This window comes from Zeus faber (assembly GCF_960531495.2).
Source record: "Zeus faber genome assembly, chromosome: 20".
In the NCBI taxonomy this organism is placed as follows: Eukaryota; Metazoa; Chordata; class Actinopteri; order Zeiformes; family Zeidae; genus Zeus; species Zeus faber.
This window is the reverse complement of record NC_137207.1, coordinates 8,229,644-8,255,480: the sequence shown is the minus strand read 5'-3', so window position 1 is coordinate 8,255,480 and position 25,837 is coordinate 8,229,644. Positions and strand designations below refer to the sequence as shown.

General features: G+C 46.2%; 1 protein-coding gene across 1 annotated transcript in view; it reads left to right on the top strand.

Annotated features, from left to right (window-relative positions):
* Positions 1-1,326: 1,326 nt before the first annotated feature.
* Positions 1,327-25,837, top strand: part of rhbdl1 (rhomboid, veinlet-like 1) — a gene marked incomplete at its 5' end in the record, with an annotated part of 50,414 nt that continues 25,903 nt past the window's right edge. The window contains 5 exons of the mRNA XM_080021722.1: positions 1,327-1,365; positions 11,373-11,531; positions 20,686-20,910; positions 23,854-24,002; positions 24,234-24,346. Of these exons, the coding sequence (XP_079877848.1) occupies positions 1,327-1,365; positions 11,373-11,531; positions 20,686-20,910; positions 23,854-24,002; positions 24,234-24,346 (685 nt within the window). The remainder of the gene's footprint in view (positions 1,366-11,372; positions 11,532-20,685; positions 20,911-23,853; positions 24,003-24,233; positions 24,347-25,837) is intronic.

Here is a 25,837-nt window from a genome sequence, read left to right as displayed (position 1 = left end):
TGGTGGGGGGGGGGGGGGGTCACTGCGGATTCTCGCAGGAAGGCAATCTACAAAGGGATCGGCGATGGCGTAATAAAACACATTCATTCATCAACATTAGATGTTCTGACCCTCGTTTGCAACTCCTCGACTTGGACGTCCCCATTATGCATGAGATTAAAATGAAAAGGGCTTTTGTTTTGGTGCTGTCACTTCTAATGATCAGTTATATTCAAGAGGCTTCATTGGGGCCTCATTAGATTGAGATCACTGAGCACTTCCAAACAGTCTGGTTCAATTTCATCGTTGTGGGGTGTGGGCATGGGTGGGTGGGCTGCCCAAATGTGCAGCAGTGCATACAATGGATTAATGTTTTTGCATGTATAATTAGTGGTAAAATGTTCTTGTTCAAGGATCCATCCTTCCCCGGGGATGTTTTTTTTTTAAGCTTCCCCTGCTGGACCAATTACAGCACGTGACTCATTCCTTACCAATATATATATATATATATATATATATATATATATAGGCTTCAATTACAATTTTACAATTTCAATAACAGAGTCGCGAATCTTAGTCATGTATCATATGCCTTTTACACTGATAGCCTCCTTGTGTATGTGCGTGTGACTGCGTGCGTATATGTGTGTGTGTGTGTGTTTTGGCTGACCAGACGTGTGCAGTCTGTGTCAGTAGTAAGCGCACAGCCGCAGTGGAGCCCATCCCCTGCTCCCTCCCTGTAACGCCTCTCCTGCAGCTAGGAGAGGAGCCGCAGATCTCGGCCATGCCCACCCGCTCTCCGATTTGCCCAGAGTGGCCACCTCCCCCTCTTCTGCCTTATTGGTATGCAGGCAGTGCAGTGTGTGTGAGTGAAGGAGAAAGGAAGAGGGCGAGCGAGGGAGGGAGAGAGAGCGAGAGAGAGAGAGGTAGTAGTCAGGGGGAGGAGAGTGAAAGAGAGCCGTCGGAGCTGCCTTGCCTTTTCCACCGCCTGCCGAGCTCTCCTCTACGCCGGGCTGCACTGGCTCAGAGTGCTGCCTCGGACCTCCACGCGCGCACGCACACACACACCGCCCGCCCCAGCCTCCTCCGCCGCTGCCCACCACAGCAAAAACGGCCAGCAGCACGCAGCACCGTGGGCCCGCGAGGAACCAGGCTGACTGGACTCCATCCATCACTGAGGGAGAGGGGGACGCAGGCACTGCGGAGGGGGGGGGCTGTCACTACTACGCTTGAGGCACCCACTCCTGCCTCATCCGAATCCCCTTCCCCTACACCCGCCGCCGCTTGGCGCCTGGTACTCCCTATGCCCTTGTCCTTGGCAGCTCCTTTCAACTCCCGGGCCAGTATATGGATAGAAGCTCCCTGTTTCAGCTCATACAAGAGCAGGTAAGCGAGCAGACGCGCCAGCCGGGAGACAGCGGTGGAGGTTTCCATGGTTACAGGCTCCTGCCAACCTCTCCATCTATCTAGGGATTGTGGCGGCGGGTCGGGGTGAGAACCGATGCCGGGTCTGTTTGCGTTGGCTGGAAGGGCACACGGCCAGACAACATGATACCGTCAGGCACCCCAGGGTCAAGTGGGGCCTGGGAAACAGAGGTCAGGTGACATGCCAATATCATCTCCCTGTTGATGGATGTTTATGCAGTAGAAAAAAAGGCTTCCTACAAGAAAAGCGAGTTTAGTGGGTGTGTGTTGTGAGTTGTGTGTCTTTCTGTCTCAGGCAGTATGGTTATACTCTTAAGCATTTTCACGGACCTCATCCAGCCATCCAGCTCTCTCTGTGTTTTTTTTTTTTTTTTGTGAGGGATATACACCCTATTTCCAGCTTGGATATTTGTTTCTCTTTTCTTGAGTCTGTCTCTCCTATGATGCACGTATCCTGTTGATGTCTACCGAGACCCAGTGATTAATATCCCCGTACACGTCCGGTTTCATCGGGTCCTTTAACTAACAACACAAACAGTGGGAGACCTGTTTAACGACCGTTCGGACTAACGACCAGCTCTCTGACCAGTCGGTATTGTGCGCTGCGTGTGCAGCGTCTAACCGTCAAGCATCTCATCGCGCATCACCATTCTCAGTCTCAGTCTCGTTCCCGCAGTCTGTCAGTATTCACTACACTAGCGTTCGCAATGGCCAATTCCCCCTAACCGTGAAATAACACGGGTCCTCGCTTATCAACCAATTCACTTAACGACCTGGTTGTAGCAACGGAAATTGGTCGTTAAGTGAGGAGTACCTGTACTGCACTTTCCTTAAAGAGAAACCCAGTCAGGGCTGTTTCATATCTGTTATTTATTTCTGTGCTGTCTCAACCGTCTTCAGGTTTTGATGATGTACTAGCCCCTTGGGGGTTAAGGCTGATTGGCAGATAGATTGAGGCAATCATTTTGTCCAAAAAGAGTGGAATCGATTACCTGCTGCTGGGTGGAAGGGTCAGGAGTGACACATTAGCAACACATTAGTCGAAAAGGCCTAAGAGCCCAAGAGAGACATAGTGTGTGTGTGTGTGTGTGTGTGTGTGTGTGTGTGTGTGTGTGTGTGTGTGTGTGTGTGTGTGTGTGTGTGTGTGTGTGTGTGTGTGTGTGTGTGTGTGTGTGTGTGTGTGTGGTGTGTGTGGGTGTGTGTGTGTGTGTGTGTGTGTGTGTGGCACATGTGCATATGCTCAAGGGTGTATGTGTATTCTTGTATTTTTGTGCACACACACATTTTTCTTAATATATTGTGTGCTCGGGTATGTGTGTGTGTGTGTGTATGTGCTTCAGTTTGTGTGTGTGTGTGTGTGTTGTTTATTATGTGAAGTAGCCTGCAATAATTGAATAACAACATGGTAAGAAGGCGCAGTGTCAAGACCCTCTGTGTGGCCGTTAAACTTGTTGAATATTTTATAAACACTTCATTCAAGGTGCTCTGGAGAAATGATGGCCATATTTTGTTTCACTGAGTTAGCAATAACTAAATTATAGATCCCTCAAAATGCCTCGTAAAACAGGCTGACTCATTGATGTCAATATCCCTTCTCCATATAACGATCTCCCAGCCTGAAAATAAATAGAATATATCTGTAAATGGCTGCTTGGTTTTGTATTAACAGTAGATTTCATAAGATCATGGTTTGTAGGGGTGGATACACAGTAAAAATGACCAGAGCTTCACGTTATTTCGCCCTTGAGCCACCTTCACATCTGGTCACATCAAGGTGGATGAACCTCACCATTGGGACTGTAGTGGCTGAGAGTCGACATGCCAGCCTCTCATACAATGGAAACGGCTTTGATGAGGCTTTTTGATAATGACTATGATAATGTTTGTGAAAGACCAGCTTGCAGTCCAGGAACACCTGGGCTGGCATTGTGTTCGGTTCCAGAAATTAGTGGGAGAGACACGCAATGGAAATTTCCGCATGGATTTCATTGTTACTGGAAAGGCAGAGGCCACCGTGAAAAATGCACGTACATTTTTTTTTTAACTCTATACAGAGAAAGGTTTTTGTTTTAAGCGGCTTATATGATTGAGCGCCTACCTGCTCATAGTTCAGTACAGCTGACACATCTGCTGGAACAGTTTGGGATGAAGTGCCTTGCTCCTCGGAGTCTTGGTGGTTGTCACTGAAGGTTGTTCGTGCTCACAGTAATTTATTTTTTCCAGCCAACACCCTCCAATGTATGCTTACTCTGACATGTAGTTCACCCTCATCCATAGTAAACAGCAATCTGCAGGAGCTTTATCATCGCAAACAATTTTTGTACTGAAAACAGAATGATGAAGGAACACAACCTTCACATTTCAATAATTCTGGAGTCAGAGGATCATTTTAATCTCAATATCAATCTCAATAAAGTGTGAGAGAGACAGGGAGCGGGAGGGAGAGAGAAAGAGAGAGAGAGAGAGAGAGAAAGACAGAGAGACACAGGGAGAGAGGAAAAAGAACAAGTAACAGCGTCTACATGAGTGAGTTTATTAGTCTGCAGGAGGTTGTAATGCTGAGCTTGAGGTACTTTGGTTTCCGGCAGACACGCATATCCAAATTTGATGAAAACACGCACATATTCACACACTCGCACATACCAGTACATGTATGGCACAAACACACACACACACACACATCTTGCTTGTCTAATTATCGTTCCCCATGGTAGTGGGTAGAGTGCCATTATCATTAGCCTGAGAATATTTCTGTCTGGGGGTGGTGGCTTTCCGAACACCATTCTGCCATATTTCATGAGGGCTGCTTTCACTGTCCCCCCTCATTGTTTGCATTAAGCGGAATGAGCTTTCGTCGAGACAACAAAAAGAGAGATTTCAGTATCCGATGGAGTTACTCCATCGGATTTTGGTTGCCATAGCGTTGTGTCGCATCGCGAGCAGAACCACAGCAGAGGAGGTGAAGGGGTGCGACTGTAACAGTAGGACAGGGCGCGCAGTGCGATTAATTGCGCAGTCAGTGTCCTGGTTGTGGGAGAGTCGCTGCAGCTCCTGAGGGCAGCAGCGATGATTCACTGGCTTCATCTCCACATCTGTGCGTATCACGCTCGGCCTCGTAAATGAAGTTGCCCTCTGCAGCCTCTCCAATCCTATCCCATCATTTAGCCATTCCCACCAAATGTTCATCCACACATAACCTATTGGCTCCCATGCATGATACCATGTAATCATCCCTGACATTATTATTTTGCTAAAGGGGAGTGGGGGTGCTTGGTTGTTGGAATTTATCTATGGGATCCAGAGGACATCTTTAATCATGTTTTTTTGTTGTTGTCGTTGAGGGGGACACACAGATTGACCCCCGACCTAATGTTCCGTCCACCTAAAATCAGATCACTTCACACCTGCTCTCAGCACCATTTAGACTTTTCTGTAACCAGCTCGGCAAACGGCTGCCACTGCTGGCTGTGAACATCCACACATGTAACGCTTCTCCTCCACAAGTGCATTAGAAACCACAGCGATCGAAGAGTTCCGTTTTTTGTGAGGATGTCACAAGTGTGTGTGTCGCTAAGACACATCTTGATACCATTAACGGTAGATTAGAGCGGCAGATCCGAGGAACGTTTGATTTGCAGCACCAGCACGTGCATTCTGCAGTTTTAGCATTCGCTGCATGTGCACCATCCAGAGGTGGCTGCGTTTCAGACTACATGTTGTACTTTAAGGTGTCCCCACACACACACACACACACACACACACACACACACACACACACACCCTTTTTCCCCTGTGGACATAGATGGCAAGTTAAACTAAACCTGACCTGACGGTGAGATACAGTCACAGTGCGCTATGCTAATGGTAATAGCGGTCCCTCAGGGTTAATACTCTCCTTCACCTGCCACCTGCCTTCCATATCTCTTTCTTTTACTCCACCTCTTCTCCAATGTCTCAGTCCCTGCTCCTTCCTCTACAATTTCCTCCCACTTACACGGTGACCAGGCAATCTCCACACCCTCTCGCCTTGCCTTTGTCTCCCTCTCCGCTGTCTCTCTCCCTCAACCCCCTCACCTTCCGCGGAGAACTTCATGCCTCCTGTGTCCTGCATTTCATTATCTCCTCTCTAATTTCATTTTGTCACTGCTCCGTCCGTCCACCCACTCACATCGTCCTCCTCTCTTCGCCTTTGAGCTCTCCACGTCCCTTGTTCCATCTCTTCTTCGTCTCCTCTTTACTTACTTGCGTCTTTTATTTTGGACTTTGCCTCTCCAACGTTGGTGCCTCATGAATAAAAGGAAAATTGAAGGAAAGAAATTGTAGTGGGGAGGGGGGGGGCATGAAAAATGGCAATACGCAGGCAACCGGTAACTATGGCAACGTGTGCGGCTTGTCAGTGCGTGTCACTCTCGCTGGTTTTTAACCGCTTCGGTAACCACTCCCCTCGCTGCGTGCAACTTCGCTCCTCCCCTCCCTCCTCACCCCCTCCTCTCCCCACCCCGCCTCTCTCTTTCTCACTCCCCGCCTTCATGTACATCAGCCTGACCCAGCAGAAACAGCCAGCGAGCCCCCACCTCCTCTGTACCTTGTTGGACTAATTGATAATCCTAATTGGCTACAAGGAGCTCTTCCCTGCCCCCTTGTTTTCTCAGCAGACGGTCTGCAACCCCCCCCCCCCCGTGTGTTATGACAAACAGGGGAAATGGCTTCTGCATCATCAACCTCGCTGTTCACTGTCAGCACTGGGTCTAGACCATACTCACCTGTGCCTGGGTAGTGTGTATGTGTGCATGTGTGTGTAGTTCTATATTTATATATGTGTGTCTGTATGTGCGTGTGTGTGTGTGTGTGTGTGTGTGTGTGCTTGCGACCACTATGCGTAGTGATGGGCTGACATATGGAGGCCGACAGTAATCAGACGTCTGCAGGGCGGCTCTGTGGTCCCCCCTGTCAGCCCCCCGCGGCGCCGGGAGCACACAAGGTTCTGATCTATCTCCCCTCTGTGTTGCGGAGTGTGTCACGGCGTCCCAATTGGAGAGCGGCTGCCAGGCTGACGGTCTAGCTGGATGCACAGCCTGCGAGACGGATTGAACGGGCACTGTTTGGAGCTCCATTCACCTGTCCCGTGGCTCGCTATTCATTTACCCCCGTCTCCTTCCTGCAGTTGACTGGTTACTCCATTCTGCCCCCACACACCTATTCACTTATTTGTTACCTCTGTGCTCCTTTCCCGCTGTTGTGATGTAATGGTCTCCTCCTTAGCTTGAGTGATGCTGTCCATATCACAACGCTTCATCCTGCACGCCTCAAGGGAAGAATGGGTCATGCTTTAACAAACCTCCAAGGAGCTACACAGTTAACAGGATTATCTAAAAATAGATCTGAGGCACTTCCCTTTCCCCCTTCTTGATTCATTTTCATTTGTGCATTTGGCCGAATTTGGTTTGAAGGAACCTGGGCCAACGAGCATCCCCTATACAGTATGCTCTGTTGAGGTGTGTGTGTGTGTGTGTGTGTGTGTGTGTGTGTGTGCGTGTATGTGTGTATGTGTATGTGTGTATGTGTATGTGTGTGTGTGTGTGTGTGTGTGTGAGGGAAAATGAGTTTGAAGAAGACAGGCACCACGTGTCACGTGTGCCACGTGTGTAATTGTGAGAGGGAGAGAAAATTTGTTTGTTGGCTGAGGAAGAGACAATCATTCTATAGATTTAGCTGAGAATGTGTGAACACAGATCAGGCTTGCATGGTGCGTACAATGGCTGCATTACAATGACATAACAAGACACATCCCACTGTCTGTTGCTGTTTCTATCGCTCTGTGGTTACGCTCATCCTAGTGGGATAGTTATAGGATATTATTATAATTATAACATTATAATTACATATAAGTGATATGATCTACTAATGTGGTAATCTGATATATAAAATTATCTGTTTTATGATGGCAGTATTAGACTGTTTCTATGAAATAGATAAAATGCTTTACTGTAATAATTAGAAAGAAAATGAATGAGCCCAACTCATATTGTGATCTAATCTGGAGTGAGCTAGCCATCCTAATGGCTGTCAAATGACAAGTTAATCAAGTTAGTTAAATGAGGCAAAGTTCACTTAATTATGTAAAAATCTTCATAGATGGTAGATGAACTTTATTGTAGAAAACCACACAAACAAGATAAGATTAAATTAGTTTGTCTTGGTTTTTTAACACAGTATCCCAGGCAACTTTCCTTCTCCCTCACTCTTTAGAAATCTGTTGCTTAAGGGCCTTTCACATAGGACGCGCTGCGCTCTAAACTCCATTGGCGTGTATTGGTTGCTCCGCACAGGATCTGCGCTGAGCAAAGTACAGGCACAGCTGTGCCGCGGACGGTTGAACTTTTGCAACGGAGTGGCATGCTGTGCCCTGTCGTGATCTGCACTGAGCCAATAGAAACAGGAGGTGATGCAAACAGGAAGTACTGTATCTATGCTATGAAACTGATTTTAGCCGTGTCCAAATTCCCCCGAACTCTACAGCCCGTCCTTACGAGTTTATCGGGACCTTGGAAGGAAATCCCTGTCTTGGAAAAAAGGTTTCCTACCAACAGGGCATACCAGGTGTGTGTTTTAATGCAGTGGAGAATAGCGATATATGACCAATGGCCAATAAATATTACCTATAAATTAAGACATGATCATGACTAGTCCTGTCATTAAAATAAGATATGATTGTCTGAAGACATAATTGTAATATATATATCTATTGTAATATAATATATAAATGTAATTAATGTAACATTTAATATAGGCCAGCTAAACTTAAAATAATAATACCATAAACGATATTTGTGTTGTAGAAGCGGTCCCAAAAGTGTGCATGCTTGAGCTACACTGAGCACAGCGCACACCACGTCCTATGTGAAGGGTTCACCAAGCAGTGAGCACCCCTTTGCTCCTCCCACTCAGCATTGGCAGGCTATGACCCAGAAATGTACAACTTACTGCAAACGTTAAATTGTTCCATGCAACCTAGGGATGTTTGATCAACTTTAGTTGAAAAAAATGGAGAACATTCTTGTTGCCAGGTTGCCAAGATTGAACAGTGGATCTATCAGCATGACAGATTCTTGCATTCAAATTTAATGGAACACCATCCAGTCAAACCCAATAGTCTACCGCTGTCAGCGCACCGTCCTGGGCTGCTAAACAGAAATAGTAAGAATCCATAAGGGAAGAGAGAAGAGTAGATTAAATGAAATTAAAGGGCTGCTTGTGTTCAAAGCTGCAAAGCCTCTCAAATTTGTGCTTGGAAAATTCTGCAGAAAGGACAGCACAGCAAGTGTAAATACCCTAAAGTACATTGACACACACACACACACACACACACAGATGCACTTACACTAAGGAATCTTTCTGATTGATCTCCCTCGTTCTTAGTTGAGCAGTAGCGCCTGAAGTTTTAAGCCTTCCACTGTTAAGCTCCACACGGCCTCTCGTGGCCTCAGTGCTGCCTTCCTCCAATACGACCACATGTCACTTCACCCCTGACATGCTAACAATGTCCGGCCTCATAGAATGGATCCTGACGCGGGGATGGAGAGACCATTCCACGCCAGTGACTCCAGACTGACGCAACATTTTGAAAACCAACCACCCCCGCACCCCGCACCCCGCGGGCAGCGAGCGGCTGTTGGTTTACTATTCAAAGCTTAATGAGGCAGTGTCGGCGTTCAGGAAATGGTGAGAGAAGAGGAGAGGGCTCATCCCGCGCGGCCTCTTTGCATGGTTGTAGAATGTCCTGAGGCGCACAGTTGCACATCACACATTCCGACGCACTAAAAGAGAGCCGGCTCGCCAGAAACCAATGCCCTGTCGAGAAGGGAAACACGGTCCTCCCAGAAACATACAGCGCCAAACCCACGTCGCGCACACACACACCCTACACTTTACGAGCCATTTTTAAACGGCCACTATTTCAGACGGCCACACACTCAGGCATTTCATGACACTCCCCTGCTTAAGTCAATTATAGGGAGCAATGGTGACAGGCAGACATCAGCAGTTATAACCTCGCCGAGCGGATGGTGATTAATGAAAACCATGCTGATTGGAAGATGCAAATGTTGCCAGCGACAGACTCCAACTGCCATCCTGCTGTTTCTCCTACAGACGGCATCTTTTAACGAGGTTGAATGGCTCGCCGTCCAATTATTTCATTGGCATCACAACGACAGTATTGCTCATCCTGGTGCGATGGACAAGACCCTCCCCGTTTCAGTGGCTCGCCATTGTTGCCACGTATTTCTCTTGTGTCTCCTGGGGCTATGTTCACAGCTGTCCATGGACAACGCTGATTACCGTCACACTGAGCAGGAAACCATTCACAGCTCTGATTGGCACTATTTATCGGTTCAAGTTATCAAGTTTTGCAGCAGGAGTTTATAACAAAGCACTGCGGCAGTAAATGGACGCTGTTATTAGACTTCCATATCCTGATGTGTGTATTTGTGTCTTAGGACACTTGAAATTGAGACGGTTCATCTCAAAGGGGTTTATCCTTCCTATGAATGAATGTCAATCCATGTTAGTAATCCTACCATACAGCAGTAGCAATGAAATGAAAGCATCTATGCAAACCGTTGACCACAGGTTTTGCTACATCTTCAGTCAGTAAAGCTACAGAAAGAAATAGAAACAATAAGGTCCAATCGTAAATCAGGCTTGCTTTAAAGCCCCTTTCCCACTTGCACTGAAAGCCATAAATCTACTGGCAATGTTTCGTATTGGCCTCATGTGAGAACAGGAGCCAGTCTCGATGTTCCGTAAATGTCGTTCCATAAATGTACCCACTCTCAAAGTAGTATAATTTCCGGCAAATTGCAGGTACGGCCATGAATGGAAGTGTGTGGGAAGGGAGGCAGTAACTTTGCAGAAAAATAGGGGTTTAGCTGACTCTAAATAAAGCACAAATAGTGGGTTTATACAAATAGTTCTTTTGTAAAAATATTTTAAAAACCTTGTTTTCAGGAAGGAAAAAAAAAACATTCTGAAAAACGTTGAGTCCGATCGGACAGTGGCACTCGGCTGCAAATGCCACCCAGACCCTAGACTTGTCTTTTACAGTTAGGGGTGCGGTGCAAGCGTGTGGTGGTGTTTCACTTGCCTGCCGGCTGCAACATAGGGCAGAGCTGGATCCCTCCAGCTCTGCCCTGGTCTTCTGTAAGCGGACAGTGAGAGGGTGAACGGGTGGAGATGGATGGGTTATTGTGTCCGGGGACGAGGGCTCTGTCCCCTCTCAGTCAGTGGAGGGAAGAGTCTGTGGGGCGAGGAGACGAGGAGCGAAGCACTGGTCTAAAAAACGATTCTGTTGCTTTAGTATCCGTAACAGTCATCTATGTGGGAACAGACTCCATACGGAACTTTTCCGTAAAGGAGGCCAATCTAGGAATGGCTATCTACTGCCTTTGCCAGATTTTTTTTTTATCCAGCAATGTTACGGATTCCATGTGGGAGAGGGGCTATAGAATGGCATGTCATGGTCTGGCCCCTAAAAATGGTGCCCAATGAGCGTTTGTGTGCATGTGTGGTTGCGTTGGTGGTGGAACGGATTAAAGTCCTGGTGCAAGCAAACAAACCATCCTGCTGGAGTTCCTTTGTGCAAGACTTGGCAGTTACAGGACCGCTATTTTGAAGCTAAGGCTGTGATCTGTGACCGTTGACGCGTCTCTGGAACCGACAAGCAAGAAAGAGATTCTTTAGGTATGAATTATTCTTTTAATCACCAGCAGCAGCAGAATCACAGCATTGCAGTTGGGTTTATTTTTGAGGAAAAAAGGTCTTGTCACTCACTTGTTCACCAAACCAGTTGGTGTATATTACTGAAAGTATGCATACTCTGTGGTTTCATTTGTGTGTGTGTGTGTGTGTGTGTGTGTGTGTGTCTGTGCGTGTGTGCGTGCGTGCGTGTGTGTTCTTGTTTAACCCAGCTGGACCCAGAGAACACCGGTTTCATTGCAGTGGAGAACTTCACCAGCCTGGTGGAGCACCATGAGCTGCAGCTGGACCCGTCTAAACTGGATATGCTCTTCGCCCTCGTCCAAAGCAATGAGGATGGACAAGTCTGCTACCAGGAACTCATCGAGCTGGTGAGTGGAGGGAGCAAGCGCCGACACTTGCACACTCACGCACGCACACACACACACACACACACACACACACACACACACACACACACACACACACACACACACACACACACACACACACACAATGAACCCTCATCCACATTAACAGTAGGACAGGCCCAAGGTTGTGAAGTGAGTTGGGAGGAGTTAGGTTTTCAGATAACGCTGACAAAGAACCCTGAGAAACTGAAAGTCATGTAAAGGATTTCATGTCTAGGAAGCCCAGGACCAAAAGTACGGTCCTACGTGGTGTTTGATTTCTGGAAGGTCAGAAAATCTATTTTGTCCATTGAGAAGGAGAGCCAGCGAGCTTTATAATGACAAAATTGACCCATCTGTTGAAGTATTTAGTGCTGGAAAAGAAGGATCAATCCCTCCAATTAATCATATTGATGAATCGGCTCACAAAGCTTTGCGCTGGTAAACACCCACGCTGAGCTGTCAGACACATATTATCACAGCAACAAAATTATAATTAGCTCAACTGTTATTTGGTCACACTCCGGAAGAGTACACAGACACACACACACACACACACACACACACACACACACACACACACACACACACACACACACACACACACACACACACACACACACACACACACACACACACACACACACACACACAATTCAGTATAAGAACAATGATTTACTGCAGAGCTAAGGTTTTAAATCCACTGTGAACCCCAACCCCTCATTTCACCTTCACCACCTTGAGGTGTTATACACAAGCAGAACTTTTTGACTAAGAAGAAGTGGACAAAAAGACACTGTTTTGAGTTGGGATGTACAGTAGCTGTGTTTGCAAGCCCCCAGTGCGATCAAATCCCTACTTTGGCAAGAGTCTTAAGTCGCGTCTTGCTCTAAATTTCTCATGGTTGGTTGCGTCGGAGTTGGATCAGTGAGGGGGCAGAGTTCAACCTTATTTTTCAGTTGATTCCCTCAGTTTAACATTGTGAATACACTTTATATTGTGTGTACTGACAACTGTATTCGGGAAAATGTTAGACGCCGGCTCGGTTTCATGAAGATCTATCTTTGTTCACACACTCAATGCTAACCGGGATTTATGCCTCCAGCATCAAGAGCAGTCTCTCTGTTTGTTTTAGCTACTCTCCTTCATTATTATTATTAGTTATTATTGCCCACCGGCCCTGAAATGAGGAGTCACACTTTGGGGCAGCCATTGCACCAAAGCAATAGCCCTTTCAGATCTGCACATGTCCAGCCAGTTGTGTGGTTTGTTCAGTGTCAGTGCACATCAGATATGGAGGACAGAGGTTAGACATGGTCATGGTTGCTATGTTGTCTGTTTCAGTTTTGGCCCTGCAGTTTCTTCCGTAATCCCAAAGACGATTTGAAGCAGTGAAAACTAGGTTGTTTGATTGAAGAAAAAGGTAGACATACAGTAGACCATCAAATAGCCATGACTTGCTGACTTGCCCCTGCTGCAGTGTCGAGTGTGTTAGGTGCGGTTATAGTCATTCCTGTTCAGTCACTGTGCTCCAATTAGATAGTCATGTAGAGCTAGTTATAAGAGGGGAGCGTGCTGAAAGCCTTCGCACAAATTTCAACCAGCTCGTAGCAGTGTGCATCTGTAAGCAGCGTGATTAATTCCATGCAATGCAATTTCTGGCGTATTTTCACCTTCCTAAGCTAATTTCTTGCCTCTCTTTCTTTCTCTCTCTCTCTCTCTCTCTCTCTCTCTCTCTCTCTCTCTCTCTCTCTCTCTCTCTCTCTCTCTCTCTCTCTCTGCCTATTTCGACTCGCCCTCCCTCTCCCCTACGTTATGCTGCCTGTGGTCTTTTGTACTGAGGACTGCTGAATTTTGGAGCACTTCCAAATTCTCCGGTCTCCACCACAAGAGGGAAGAGAAAGCGTCGCAGCGATGGCGGCTTTTTCCATCTGACATTTCCCCCGCCATTCCTTTACACCATTCCTCTTCCTCCTCGCCTTTTTTTTTTTTTTTGTAATTCCACCAATCTCTCGCTCCACCACGGCTGAAGCGATTTCTCCCTCTGAACTCTCAACCGGCAATTTTAATGTTTCTTGATCCTCTCCGGGTGTTCTTCTCCCGCTGACACTCTTCCTCCCCACCGCCTCAGTCCACCATCTAAATCTTACGTCCTTCTTTTATCATGGGGAGACCCCTCTGAGCACGCTCATTGGGGAAAACAACACCCCGTGGGGGGTTGTGACGGCATTATGGAGACATCCCCGACATCACCAGTCAGCCAAATTTAAATTACATTCGATTAGAGCTACATCGGTAGTAGAAGGCAGTAATCTGAGGCAATTTGAGAAGGCCACATTCCACAGGGAAATCATCCTCCCAAGTCTGACAGTAAAGATTTGTCTGACACGTGCCGAAAAAGCACACACATCACCGAGCATACACACTACACACCTTTCTACACACGCATACAATTTGCATTTATTAGCGGCGTGCAGACACTTGCTCACATATGATCAAAGACAAAAATACAGACTCCGGCTCTCTGGCTGTCTCTCTCACACATACCCACACACACTGCTGTGTGTGTGTGTGTGTGTGTGTGCATACTACCACAGACAGATTCTCATTCATACACATAATGCGCTGCTGGTACAGATTTGCTGACTAATTTAGATGGCTCTCAGATGGAGACGATGCGAATCCGCTCTCCGCTCAAACCGTCTCTTTAATCTGTGTGTTCAGCTCAGTGCGGCTGCCACAGTGGAAGTAGAAGCGCCTCATGTGGCACTACAGCGTTAATCAGGTCATCAGTAACCCCCTTCGTCGTCATCGTCTGCCTCTTGCTCTCTCTTTTTTATTTCTACAGATCTCTCGCTTTCCCAGTTCTCCGTCTCTTTCCAATTGCTCCAGTTCTCTAATCCCCCTCCTTATTCATGATATTTGGCTCATGTTTTTTTATTTTTTGGCTCAGTTCATCTAGGTATGTTAGCAATAAACCCCTTCTTTTGGCGGTGTTCATGCCATGTTGAGTTCTGCAAAGGCCAAAAATGCAGACCCTAGTGTTTAGGTCAGAGCCCTTAAGCTTGTGTGTATTCTTGGCCCTAGCCTGTTTAATAAAAAATCTCTCGCCTGGAACTTGAAGCTCAGTACTGTATCATTTCTTACATACTGGGTGTTGATGCAAGGAATGAGATTTTTGTGCAACAAAAATTTCATTGTGGGCTTCTTGGCTGTTCCACCGGTGTGTGGCACTCAAAGCTCAGAGTTTTCAAAGCTCAAAGCTCAAGTCCTTCTGCCGTCAACATGTGACCACAGCTGTATTTCTGACAGACAACTCTTAGATTTACTTTAAAATTATCTTATTTATTGGCATCGTTCTAGTTTGGCATCTGGGCTCTACTGCTCTTCACTCTACTGTACAGAAAACATGGGCATATTTAGTGAGCTAGAAATATAGGAGTGATAAATGGAATCCCCCCCATTGGATAGAAGAGTAGAGCCCAACAGGTGGATGCAGGGGAGGTGGAGGGAGCAGAGCATCTCAGCAATCAAGCAGGCAGCAAAACACATAGGGCAAGAGGGATTGGATGCTTACATAAGCCGTCCCATAAGGGCTTGGAACGCATGTTGGGCAGTCGAGTTGTCTGACAGATCGAACTCTGCAAGTTACGCCTCATTTAATAAGCTTGATACAGTTAATTTACCTTTTTAAATGAGTTCCCGAATTGATTTAGTTAAATTTGTAATGATAGAATTATCGTTAATTTAGTTGACCCGAGCCCTACCTGAGTCCATGCTCTTCCCATTTAACTGCCACTCTATCCCTCCAATCCCTAAGCTCCCCTCACCTCTTTTTCCCCTCTCTCTACCTATGTCTGAGTTCCGTTCCTCCATCCCAGGTTAGCTCGGTCTCAGGGAGATGTATGGGAAGGATACCACGGGCAGTAGTGACAGATGACAGTGGTATTTTGACTTGCAAAGCGTAGTGCATTATATCTCGCTGTCTACCGGCTGTCGTCTGACTTGACTAAAGGGCCCAGCCCCGGCGAGAGAACACCCATGGTGGACCACCGTGTCCCGTGCACAATGTTTTTGTGTGTGCGCCTGCAAAAACCTTTATGTATCCATATTTATCCTTGACCTGTTTACGGGTGCTTTCTCATGCCTCAGCACTCTATATAGTATACCACATGGGAGCTGTGGATCACCGGGGCTGGCCGTGAGGGAATTATTTTTTTACTTAATTAGACCAGGTTTTGTGAGATGTGTGTGCTCGGGATGCAAATTTAAAGGGATTTACTTAATCAATAGTTGTTCAACTTAACAAACAATCGGCGATTCATTGATAACATAAAAGCTAATGACGTCCCCAGAGGGTGGCGCCATGGCACATGGGGACCTAGGCGATGTCGAGCACCTCCGAGATTTTGTGACTTGGTGCGAGGGGCCTGAGGAGCGTTTCTCTCTCCTCATTTATTTTCATTTCGGAGAAGTTCGAGGCAAGACTCACTAAACTGGTTCCGTATACAGGAATATTTACTCGGTCTCGTTGCAAGTTAAATATTAAGTTAAATATTTCAACTTTTTGCCATCCTCTGCAATGGAATGAGCCGGAAGTTAGCAGATCAAGTCTGGTACAGATATGGACAAGGAAAAGCGAATAAAATTACTAAACATTGCTAAAATTCTTATATATTAACAGACACAAAATAATTGTATTTAATATATTTTAATGTAGTCATCACCATAGCAACATATCGTTTTGTTTCACGTACCGCTCTCTTGCTCTGGTTTTTTTCCCTCCCCCGTTCAGAAAGTGCCATCTACCGTGTAGCAACAATAAACGTAATATTGTCCTTGGCATTAAGAAGCTCCCATTTTTAACAAGCAGCTACAGTATGTTTGTTGTTTGTCGTTGTGGTGTGGGAATGGAGTGGTTTGAGCAGCCACACGTGTCCTGGGTCTAGGTAATTGGGGCCCAGGATCAGTGAGGCTATTTACCTGTTGCTCGTTGATTGGTCTAACGAGCAACAGGTAAAACCCCCATCCCCACACACACTCAGGAGAGGAGCCCTTGTCATGACATGCTGTCCATCTGCTCCTGGGCTTGTTCCACCTTGCCCACTCTCTACAATAAACTTGTGGTTTCTACCCCGTTGTCTTCGTCTCTGTGCCGGAGGGCCCTGAAAATGCTACTTCGGTGGGGTGTGGCAGGCGGAACTGCCACAGTTGTTCTTCTGGAAGCCTCCGTCTACTTCTACTACTATTTCTTACTCAACTTGACATTTTTTTCACCACTGCCTCCTGTCGTTCCGGTGAGTATTACTACTTCTTGGTTGGGTATTTTTTTCTCAAAACGGCCTGCAACCCACAAAGACTCCCACTGATACAATTACAACAAGACCGCAGATTGTTCAGTTCTTATTGATAAGACAAAATCTTAATCTATTAAATTCTTATTAGGAATTAATCGACAGTCGATGTTAACATCGTTAACATCCCTTAACCTATGTGCACACACTGTGTACACATAGGTTAAGAGTTTCTGACATTCTTCATGTTATTTCAGAGGATTCATAATAGAAGTCCAGAGAACTTCCCCTGGTTCTTGCCTGAGGGGTGAAAAGGTAACGCAGCACTAAAGCCTCTCTTAAGGAAACACAGCAACACACACACATAGAGCCATACACACTCGCGCAAATGTAAATACATGTAATGTACTATTCACACCCATTGACAGTTGATATGGCACAATAAACAGTACAAGATGCAGAATCTTCTCAGATACTGCACTGAGATTTTTTTTTACCCAAACGTGTTTAATTAATGTACACATATCAGTTTCTTTAAAGAGAGCTCTGCAGTGCTGGCATATTTACATCCCCTTTCATCTGAGAAGTGTGTCATTGTTTTCTTACGGGTGCTGATTACCTTAACGTTAACAGGAGAACCAAGATGGCCTCCCTGGTTTATTGCACAGCAGTGTGGCGATGTTTGCTTTTTGGAAATTGGCAGTTCTACCTGTCCCCTGTTGCAGTGACTGGAGGCAACTTGCATGAATTTAAGGAGATTTGGTGCTCAAAAGGTCTCCATTTTATCCCTTCATCTTAGTGTTGAAATAAAAAGCCTCCTGTGTGTGACATTTTCATTGAGCGGAAGTGAATGTGAGCCCCGGCCAGAGGAAGACAGGACACCTGTGGCTCCGCTTCTATGTGTCTTCGACAGCATGAGCCTTTTTCAGTGAATGCCACTTGGTCATTACAGGTGTGTTTCTGTGCAGCCATGTTTTTTTGCGGTGTTTAACAGCCTCGACGGAAACAGATGCAGGCCATTGGGGCAAGCATTAAGCACCATTTATAAACACACCGCTGCACGTTTATGGTTTTTCTCACACACCTGTGCACACTTTCTCGCTCAAACACACTCACACACAGTACTCTCTTAGCTGTGTTGCAGGCTAAAGCAGGTGCACTTGGCCTCAGTGTCCTAAGGTGAGGTTTTTTCCTATTTTAGACCCTAATAACTAAACCATGAAGCAGGGTTATGGCCACAGGCTGCTCAGAGACGGTGGTGGGCTCTCATTTTAAAAGGATTTGGGCAGAAAAATAACCTAGGAATCTAGGTCAAGGCAGAGTCAACGAATGCAGTGCAAAGATAACATCTCTCCTGATTTGGACTCGCCTCCACATAGGTGCTTGTCTGTGTGTGTGAGTGTGTGTGTGTGTGTGTGTGCGTGTGTGTGTTTATTCTCACAAGCATGTGTGCGTCAGACATTTCCGTTAGCAAACGGTTCAAAAAACAAGCTGTAATGTGAGCGTTGATCCTGTCGAGTGTGGGTGAATCAGTGTTTGCTCAGCCAAACCCGGTCTAATTTCCACATTACACCATTTAGTAACATTAATTGAATGATTTATTATTGGCATGTATAAATGATGAGGCAGTTAAACAAGCAACCTTTCCGACTCAGCATCAAAGAATAGAGTAACTTGGAATAAATCAAGGTAATCATCTCCTGTCAAGCTCTCTGGGTTCTCTGTTTTTGAGATTGTTCTTTCTAATTACTATTGAACTGTTAGGCATTGACCACGTGCGAGGGTTAATTGAGCCATCACAGACATTCCCTGACGCTGATTGCAGCATTCAGCGTAAGGTCACACGCAGCTCCCATGTAGAGGAGAATAGACCCCTGCTGATTGAAGGGACCCCTGCCCATGAAGGGATGTGCTATGCGCTTTATCTGCGCACCCGGTGCTCAGGTTCAAAGTTTCCCCCTGACGTGCTGCGAACCTTGGTTCCAGGCCTCCACGTGAGCGTGCCTGTTTTCTCCGCCTCCTTCCGGAGTATTAAAATGCGGAGTTTAGAGGCAGCCTACCCACATGTCAGGGGAAAGAAAGGAAGCTCAGTGACGACTGTGTTTGATCGGCATCTCCGGGGAGAGTTCAGAGGCACATCGCTCGAGAGTACTTTGGTTTGGGAAAGGCGTGGCGGCGATGCCAGAGGGAGAGGCAGCAGGTGGCTCTTCAAGGAGCTATCAGACTCTGCAAAACAAACAGAGAAACTTAGAATTGTGGCAAAGAATGAAGTTAAGACGTGTATCTTCCCTAAATTGAATTGCACACATATTTTAACATATGCAGACAGAGTTAAAGCGGTGGAAGTCTTTCCTTGGCAATGCACCAGCCATCCTCAGTTCACGGAGGGAGCAAACTCAGGCTGGAGTTTCATCTTCCTCCTTAACCTCCTCTCTAGTCCATGACCCTGCATGCCACCCGCTTTGCCTCCTCCCTCCGATCTATTATCTTAGAGTGTAATTGCATCGCTCAAGTGTGATTTCCGTGCATGCATTCCGCTGTACAGCCCGACCTCTGGCCGGTTATCACTGTGCCACGGGCCTCTGAATTGTTACAATCGTCTCTCAGAAATACTTTGATTATTTTTATTGTTATTTATAAATATATATATTTCTCATCATTGTTTCCGAATCATTTATATTTTTTGTCCACCTATTTGTTTCCATCATTAGTTTTGTAATGATTGTGGTCCCTATTTACTATCATTCAACTCCCCGCGGGGTCCAGGTGTAATTAGCTTCCACACAGCAGCTCCTAGTCACCGCTCTCCGGCATACTGCAGCTGGTGGGATTTAGCTAATGGGCCCCATTGTCTGCGGGGGCTCTCTGAGTTGCAATTTTGCTACACTTTCAACAAACCATATTGTCTGTATAGCTTCTTGGAAACCGTGTGATACAGCCAACGTCCTCTGAAGAGGATGCTGTTGATAACAGCAGCTGAAGTATTATTATTATCACAGAGCGCATGACAATACAACTAGGTGTACAGGAGAAATTCTTAGTCAGGCGTTTGCCCTAGAAGGAGCACCAACGGCTACGTCACAGAAACAGGACACACGAGACACTGACATTGGGAGTCAGCCAGGAAGTGAATTTCCCCAAAGACACACACACACACACACACACACACACGCACACACACGTATTTTTATAATTATATGTCATAGATACTATCTAACAGTTGGGAAAACTATGTAAAATATACACGCCAAAATAAAAAAACCATTGACGAGGATCCAAATTCAAAACAGGATGGAAAGTAATTGGTCAGCTTTGAACACAGGAAAAGGACACCCTCAGCCTTTCTGTCACAGCTGATTGATGAGTCTAGTAGCACAGCTGACCCTGTGATATTGCCTGGGAATTCAATAACTACTTTGCTCAAGTTGGCTTACTCCTGAATAGGATGATTAGTCACCCTGATGGCTCTGCCCGAGATCATGTGGAATGAAAAGGAAGCCATCATTTTTTTACACAAGTTTCCACCCACCAACAGAGGAAGTTGCAGGTATAATGGTATGGATGAGAAATTCAACAGCCAGGTAGGATGAGAGAAGAGGGCGATACATACCACTTTGAGCTGGAGGATCTTAGGTAAATTAAGTGATGAATTGCCTCCATATCATCAGCTGAATCCAGTCATTTTAGACTTCGACTGATTCTCTTTTTTATATATTATCTCAAACTCCAAACCTTTGCTGAAGCCATTTTTTTTTGTAATTCTGTTTTCGAGAAATGTGAAAAAAATTGTATACATTTCTCATAACTTCTCTCTCTATCTCTCTCTTGCTCGCTCTCTCTAGATGAGCAGCAAACGTTCCAGCAGTTTCCGACGGGCCATTGCCAATGGCCGCCGAACGCTGCAAAGGGAGATCCTCTTGGATGAGACGGGGCTGGGCGTGTACAAACGCTTTGTGCGCTACGTGGCCTATGAGATCCTGCCTTGCGAGACAGACCGCCGCTGGTACTTCCACCAGAATCGCCTGTGTCCCCCGCCTGTCTTCATGGCCATCATCACCATCGTCCAGGTGAGAGAGTGGAGTTGTAGTTCAACGCCTGTCACATGAGTCTGTCACTCAGACCCATATTATTGACTTTAAGTAGGATGGTCTATTAAGTTAAACCCACCACTAGAGATTTTAGACTTGAATTATAAGCTTTTAATGTAGATGGGCCTAAAACAAGATGACAAATGAGGCGTAGTTTGCGGAGTTAGTTCTGTGAGACAACTTGACAGCGCTACATGCTTCCACGCCCTTATGAGCCAGCCAATTTAAGGAGCCAATCCCTCCTGCACTCCCTGATTTGCTGCTTTGCTGCGCTCCCTCCACCTTCCTTGCATCCACCATGCACCTGTGGGACTCTACTATCCTATCCAATAGCGGGCTTCAAACTCATAACGAGGGGTTTCACCAACTAGGTGACTACTATAACTACAAGTCGGTGCTGTTGTCAGCAGTCAACGAGTTGTCGACCAGATTTACAATAATTATTGTGTTAGTGAAATAATTGATTGAAATATGTGTAGGCGCTGGATTGAACAATCTTCGATTGGTAATGCCTGGAGCGAGGAGGCGCAGGCTGGTGACATCAGGGTGAAGGTTATTGTGTTGAAGTTGTTTTGTGTTTGTGTGTGTAAATGTAGAAGGATTCCTGACATCACCAGCCTGCCCCTCCTCACTCCAGGCATTACCAATCGAAGACTGTTCAATCGAGGGCCTACATATGTATTTACATTTATATCTTAATTCAGCTATGAAGTACAAGTACTCCTCACTTAACAACCTACCTGTTTAACACACAGCATTCACACATCGATTGTCCATTGTCCGTTACTGTACTGAGTTGAACAGCTATCTATACCGTTTTAATTTCCAGTTTTGCGCAGGCAATGGACATGTGGCAGTTTCTCCTACCACACGCCACCCAAATGGCGTTGTCAGGGACCTCTGACGCAGAGACACAGACAACGAGGGTGTAGACACCAGTTTATTGTAGCGAGAGGGCTAGTTGGAGGAGATGGAGTTGGATTGGCCCTGGAGCAGATAGAGATGTTTCATGACAATGGCTCCCCTCCTGAGTGCGTGTGGGGATGGGGGTTTTACCTGTTGCTTGTTAGATCAACAAACGAGCAACAGGTATGCAGCCACTCTGATCCTGGGTCCCAAATTATTTGGATCCAGGTCAGGTGTGGCTGCTCAAACCCCGCCATCCCCACGGCACAGGACATTTAAGTGCTTCTTGTGTTAGAGGGGTGGCCTGGCTGCTGGGCTGCTGGATGGTCCCAGCGATGGGTGCTGGGTGGAGTAGCTGGCTGCCAGTGGTTACCCGTGGTGGTTGCCGCGGCTGCTTCTCCCCCGGGACTTCGCCGGACCCCCTGGGTGCTGCTGCTGCTGCTGCCAGTCTGGAGAGGGTTGGTGCTGGGGCCTCCCGTTGACCCGCTCGTGGTTCCAGGGCGTCTTTGGATGGCCCCTCTGTGTCCCTTCCCTGTGCTGGAGAGTCCCTGTTCAGGTGCCAGCGTGGCAGTTTCGCCTACCACACGCCACCCAAATGGTGTTGTCAGGGACCTCTGGCACAGAGACACAGACGATGGGGTTGTAGACACCAGTTTATTGTAGAGAGAGGGCTGGTTGGAATAAGCTTAGGAGCGGATCAGGATTCATCATGACAAGGGCTCCTGGGTGTGTGTGGTACCTGTTGCCCGATAGACCTACCAACGAGCAACAGGTATGCAGCAGCTCTGATCCTGGGTCCCCAGTTATCTAGATCCATGTCAGGTGTGGCTGCTCAAACCCCACCATCCCCATGGCACAGGACATTTAAGTGCTTCTTGTGTTATGGCTTTTTAGTGTCTGTGATTCACACTGTTACAAAAGAAGATGACAGCGAGTGCGTGCAGGCCGTGCAGCAAAGCGCAAACAGTGACGTAGCCACTGATCGGTTCGTTGTTACCTAGAACTTCTCTCTCGGCTTCTTTCTTACATAATAGATAAAAGACGACTAGTCGACGACTACTAATGAAAATATATATTATATATTTATAGTTCAAGTATGCCTGTTTTCTGTAAACCTCGCTGAGAGTGATGAGCAGTAGAGCCCAGACGCCACCTTCAAATGATGCAAAATAAATTATATTAAAGTAAATCTCAGAGAGTAAAAATGTACTATACTATTGACTAAGTGGTTTGCCTCACATATATCTGGAATAATAGCTCAAACTATACTGGACACTACACCATACTACTGGTAGTCCATTTGGGTACCAGAGGCTTACTGGGTTTATTCAAAGCAGGACATCTGAGCTGGCAAAAATAAACAGCCTGCATGCTGCGATTCTTTTCAGGCACCAATTTAAAGCCTGGAAACCAGGTCAGCCAACACTCTGGCCTCCACAGTGGTATGAATTTCCCAGCCATGGTTTTCACTTAAAGCACAAGAATCTCAGCCTGGCACCACACGGCGCTCTCACAGGCCTAAGTTCAGGCTGCGAATATATAGCATAGTAGCTGTTAAACAAAGCATCGGCATGTCCCTCAAATTTGTCAAAATTCTGTACAAAGCCAAGAAAGTGCTCTTAAAAAAACTGCAAATTGCACTGAATGGTCTGTAACGACAATGAGGATATGATAATGGCTTTTCACTTTCATTTAAATTCTCAAAATGATGATTCATTGATCTATGAAAAGAAGCTAATGAATTTGGACCAGATGTGTCTTTCCCCGCATGCAGTTGCTTTCTCTGCCAATCCCATCACTGTCAGCCGGGGCTTAACGGAGGAGAAAAAGGGAACGTCATATGGCTTTTATAAACTGCTCCATTTTTCAGTTTCGTTTTGGCAAAAGAATCTCTTCATTTTTTTGTAACCTCCAACTTGTAGGGAAAGTGTCATTGAGATGTCAGCGAGATCAGACACTCGACGACCATTCAGTTTCTCTCTCTCCATCTCTCTCACGCCCTTCTCCTTGTCTCAGATCATCGTGTTCATGTGCTACGGTATCATGTTGAACAAGTGGGTTCTGCAGACATACCAGCCAGACTTCATGAAGAGCCCACTGGTCTACCATCCGGGCCACCGCGCCCAAGTGTGGCGCTTCTTCAGCTACATGTTCATGCACGTCGGGTAAGAGGCCCGATCTTTATTGCCCTCCCCTTGTTACTCGTTTAATGTTTTTGCCCACATAACATCTGCCACACCATGGTAATTGTTCAAAAGTTTACTTTAGCAAATTAAATGGGGTTGCGTCGGGTATTACAGGACTGTGGACGGCAATGATAGACAGGGGACGACTGTTAAGGCTGGGGATGACTTGCCCGTGTGCCGTCTGAAATAAGCTGTTTGCCCTGATTTCAGGTTGGAGCAGCTGGGTTTCAACGCTCTACTCCAGCTGATGATTGGCGTCCCGCTGGAGATGGTCCACGGCATCTTACGAATAAGTCTACTCTACATGGCAGGAGTCGTGGCAGGTCAGTGTCACAGGGATGAATGGTGCCCCCCGCCCCCAGCAGATACAACACTTCAAGAATTTCCAAAACATAAAACACAACAACTTATTATTTTTTGCTACTATTCAGAGCATGAGTCGTTTAAATGTGTAGAAATGACCCTGGATAGTCATTTTAAATAATACAATATATATGCAACTGAGAGAAGGTTAATTTAAGCCGCAGTGGCTCTCAAGTAGTCTTTTCTTTTTTATTGAGGTGTCGTGTGGATTTATTACTCTGTAATGGGTACGTTGAATATGAGACAGAGAGAGCATCCGGTGCATATAGATCATTATTAAACTCGGTTCCAAACCATTCTGGATCCATGACAGCAGCACAAATAGCCGCCTAGCTCACTGTCCTGTTTATCAATTGTTGTTTAATTGGGTCAGAATAAGTTACTATCAAGGTGAGCCACCTCTCCAGAGTCTCAGTGTGCAGTGTAGCTAAAATACATCTCCTGTTTTATCCAAGCAGACAAAGTATTCCGATCTGAATGCAAAGCTTGACTTGATTTGCCTTATTTATTACTCATTTCATTACTTTTATGTGTGCTTTGAGGAGGAAATAATAATGAGATGGGGCTGGATTTGTTTGTCATTTTGTAGCTTTGACTTACAGTAAAATAATATGCAGGAAAACGGCACAGGTCACAGAGAAAGATTCGGCAGAATCTCCCTGTGATTTGAAGAGGCGCTTCTCAAGTTCTATTCACAAAGAAATCATTCAGCATCTTTTGTTTTCCTGCCACGCAGCTCGGAGATGGGTTTTGCTTTGATTCGGTCATAAATTTCCTTTGAACTTTTCCTCTCGCCATTTTTCGCCATCACTCTATATCTAAAGAAATCATCCTGCTTTTGGCACCTCCAAATGCCCCCTGCATCCTTCTGATCCTTACCGTTCATGATTTTTAGTTTTCATAATCCTCAATCACCCGCTGACTATTATTTGGTTACTGTCAGGAGCAGTGCACTAATCTACATTGAGTGTTATTCATATTCCGTAACTCGATCTCGCCCGTTGCTGGAACCGAAATGATTGTTTGTCTCCTTTGCCGATGACCCCGAACACATTATTCCTCCATTTCCCGTCCTCTTGCCACACACAGCGAGCCACAGCAAGGCTGCAGCAGCCCTCTCAGTGTGCTCAGTGGCCCAAAAAGCACACACGCACCCACTCCAATACACACACACACACAAGAAGAAATAAAGAAAACACCAACACATTAACCCATCCTTCATGCTCATGAATTATTGGAGTTTTGATTTCTTTTTGTGATGATGACAGAGGGGGAGAGCAAGTCGGGGAGTTAGTGGGTGGAGTAATGGAGGGGTTTTCTCTCGGGGGAATGATGCCATCTGAAGACTTGAACTGCAGCTACAACCCAGGAGGAGAGTACGTGCGTGCGCGCGTGTGCGTGTGTTTTGCTTGTGTTTTGCTTGATAGCGTTCGCTGAATTTGACACAATCC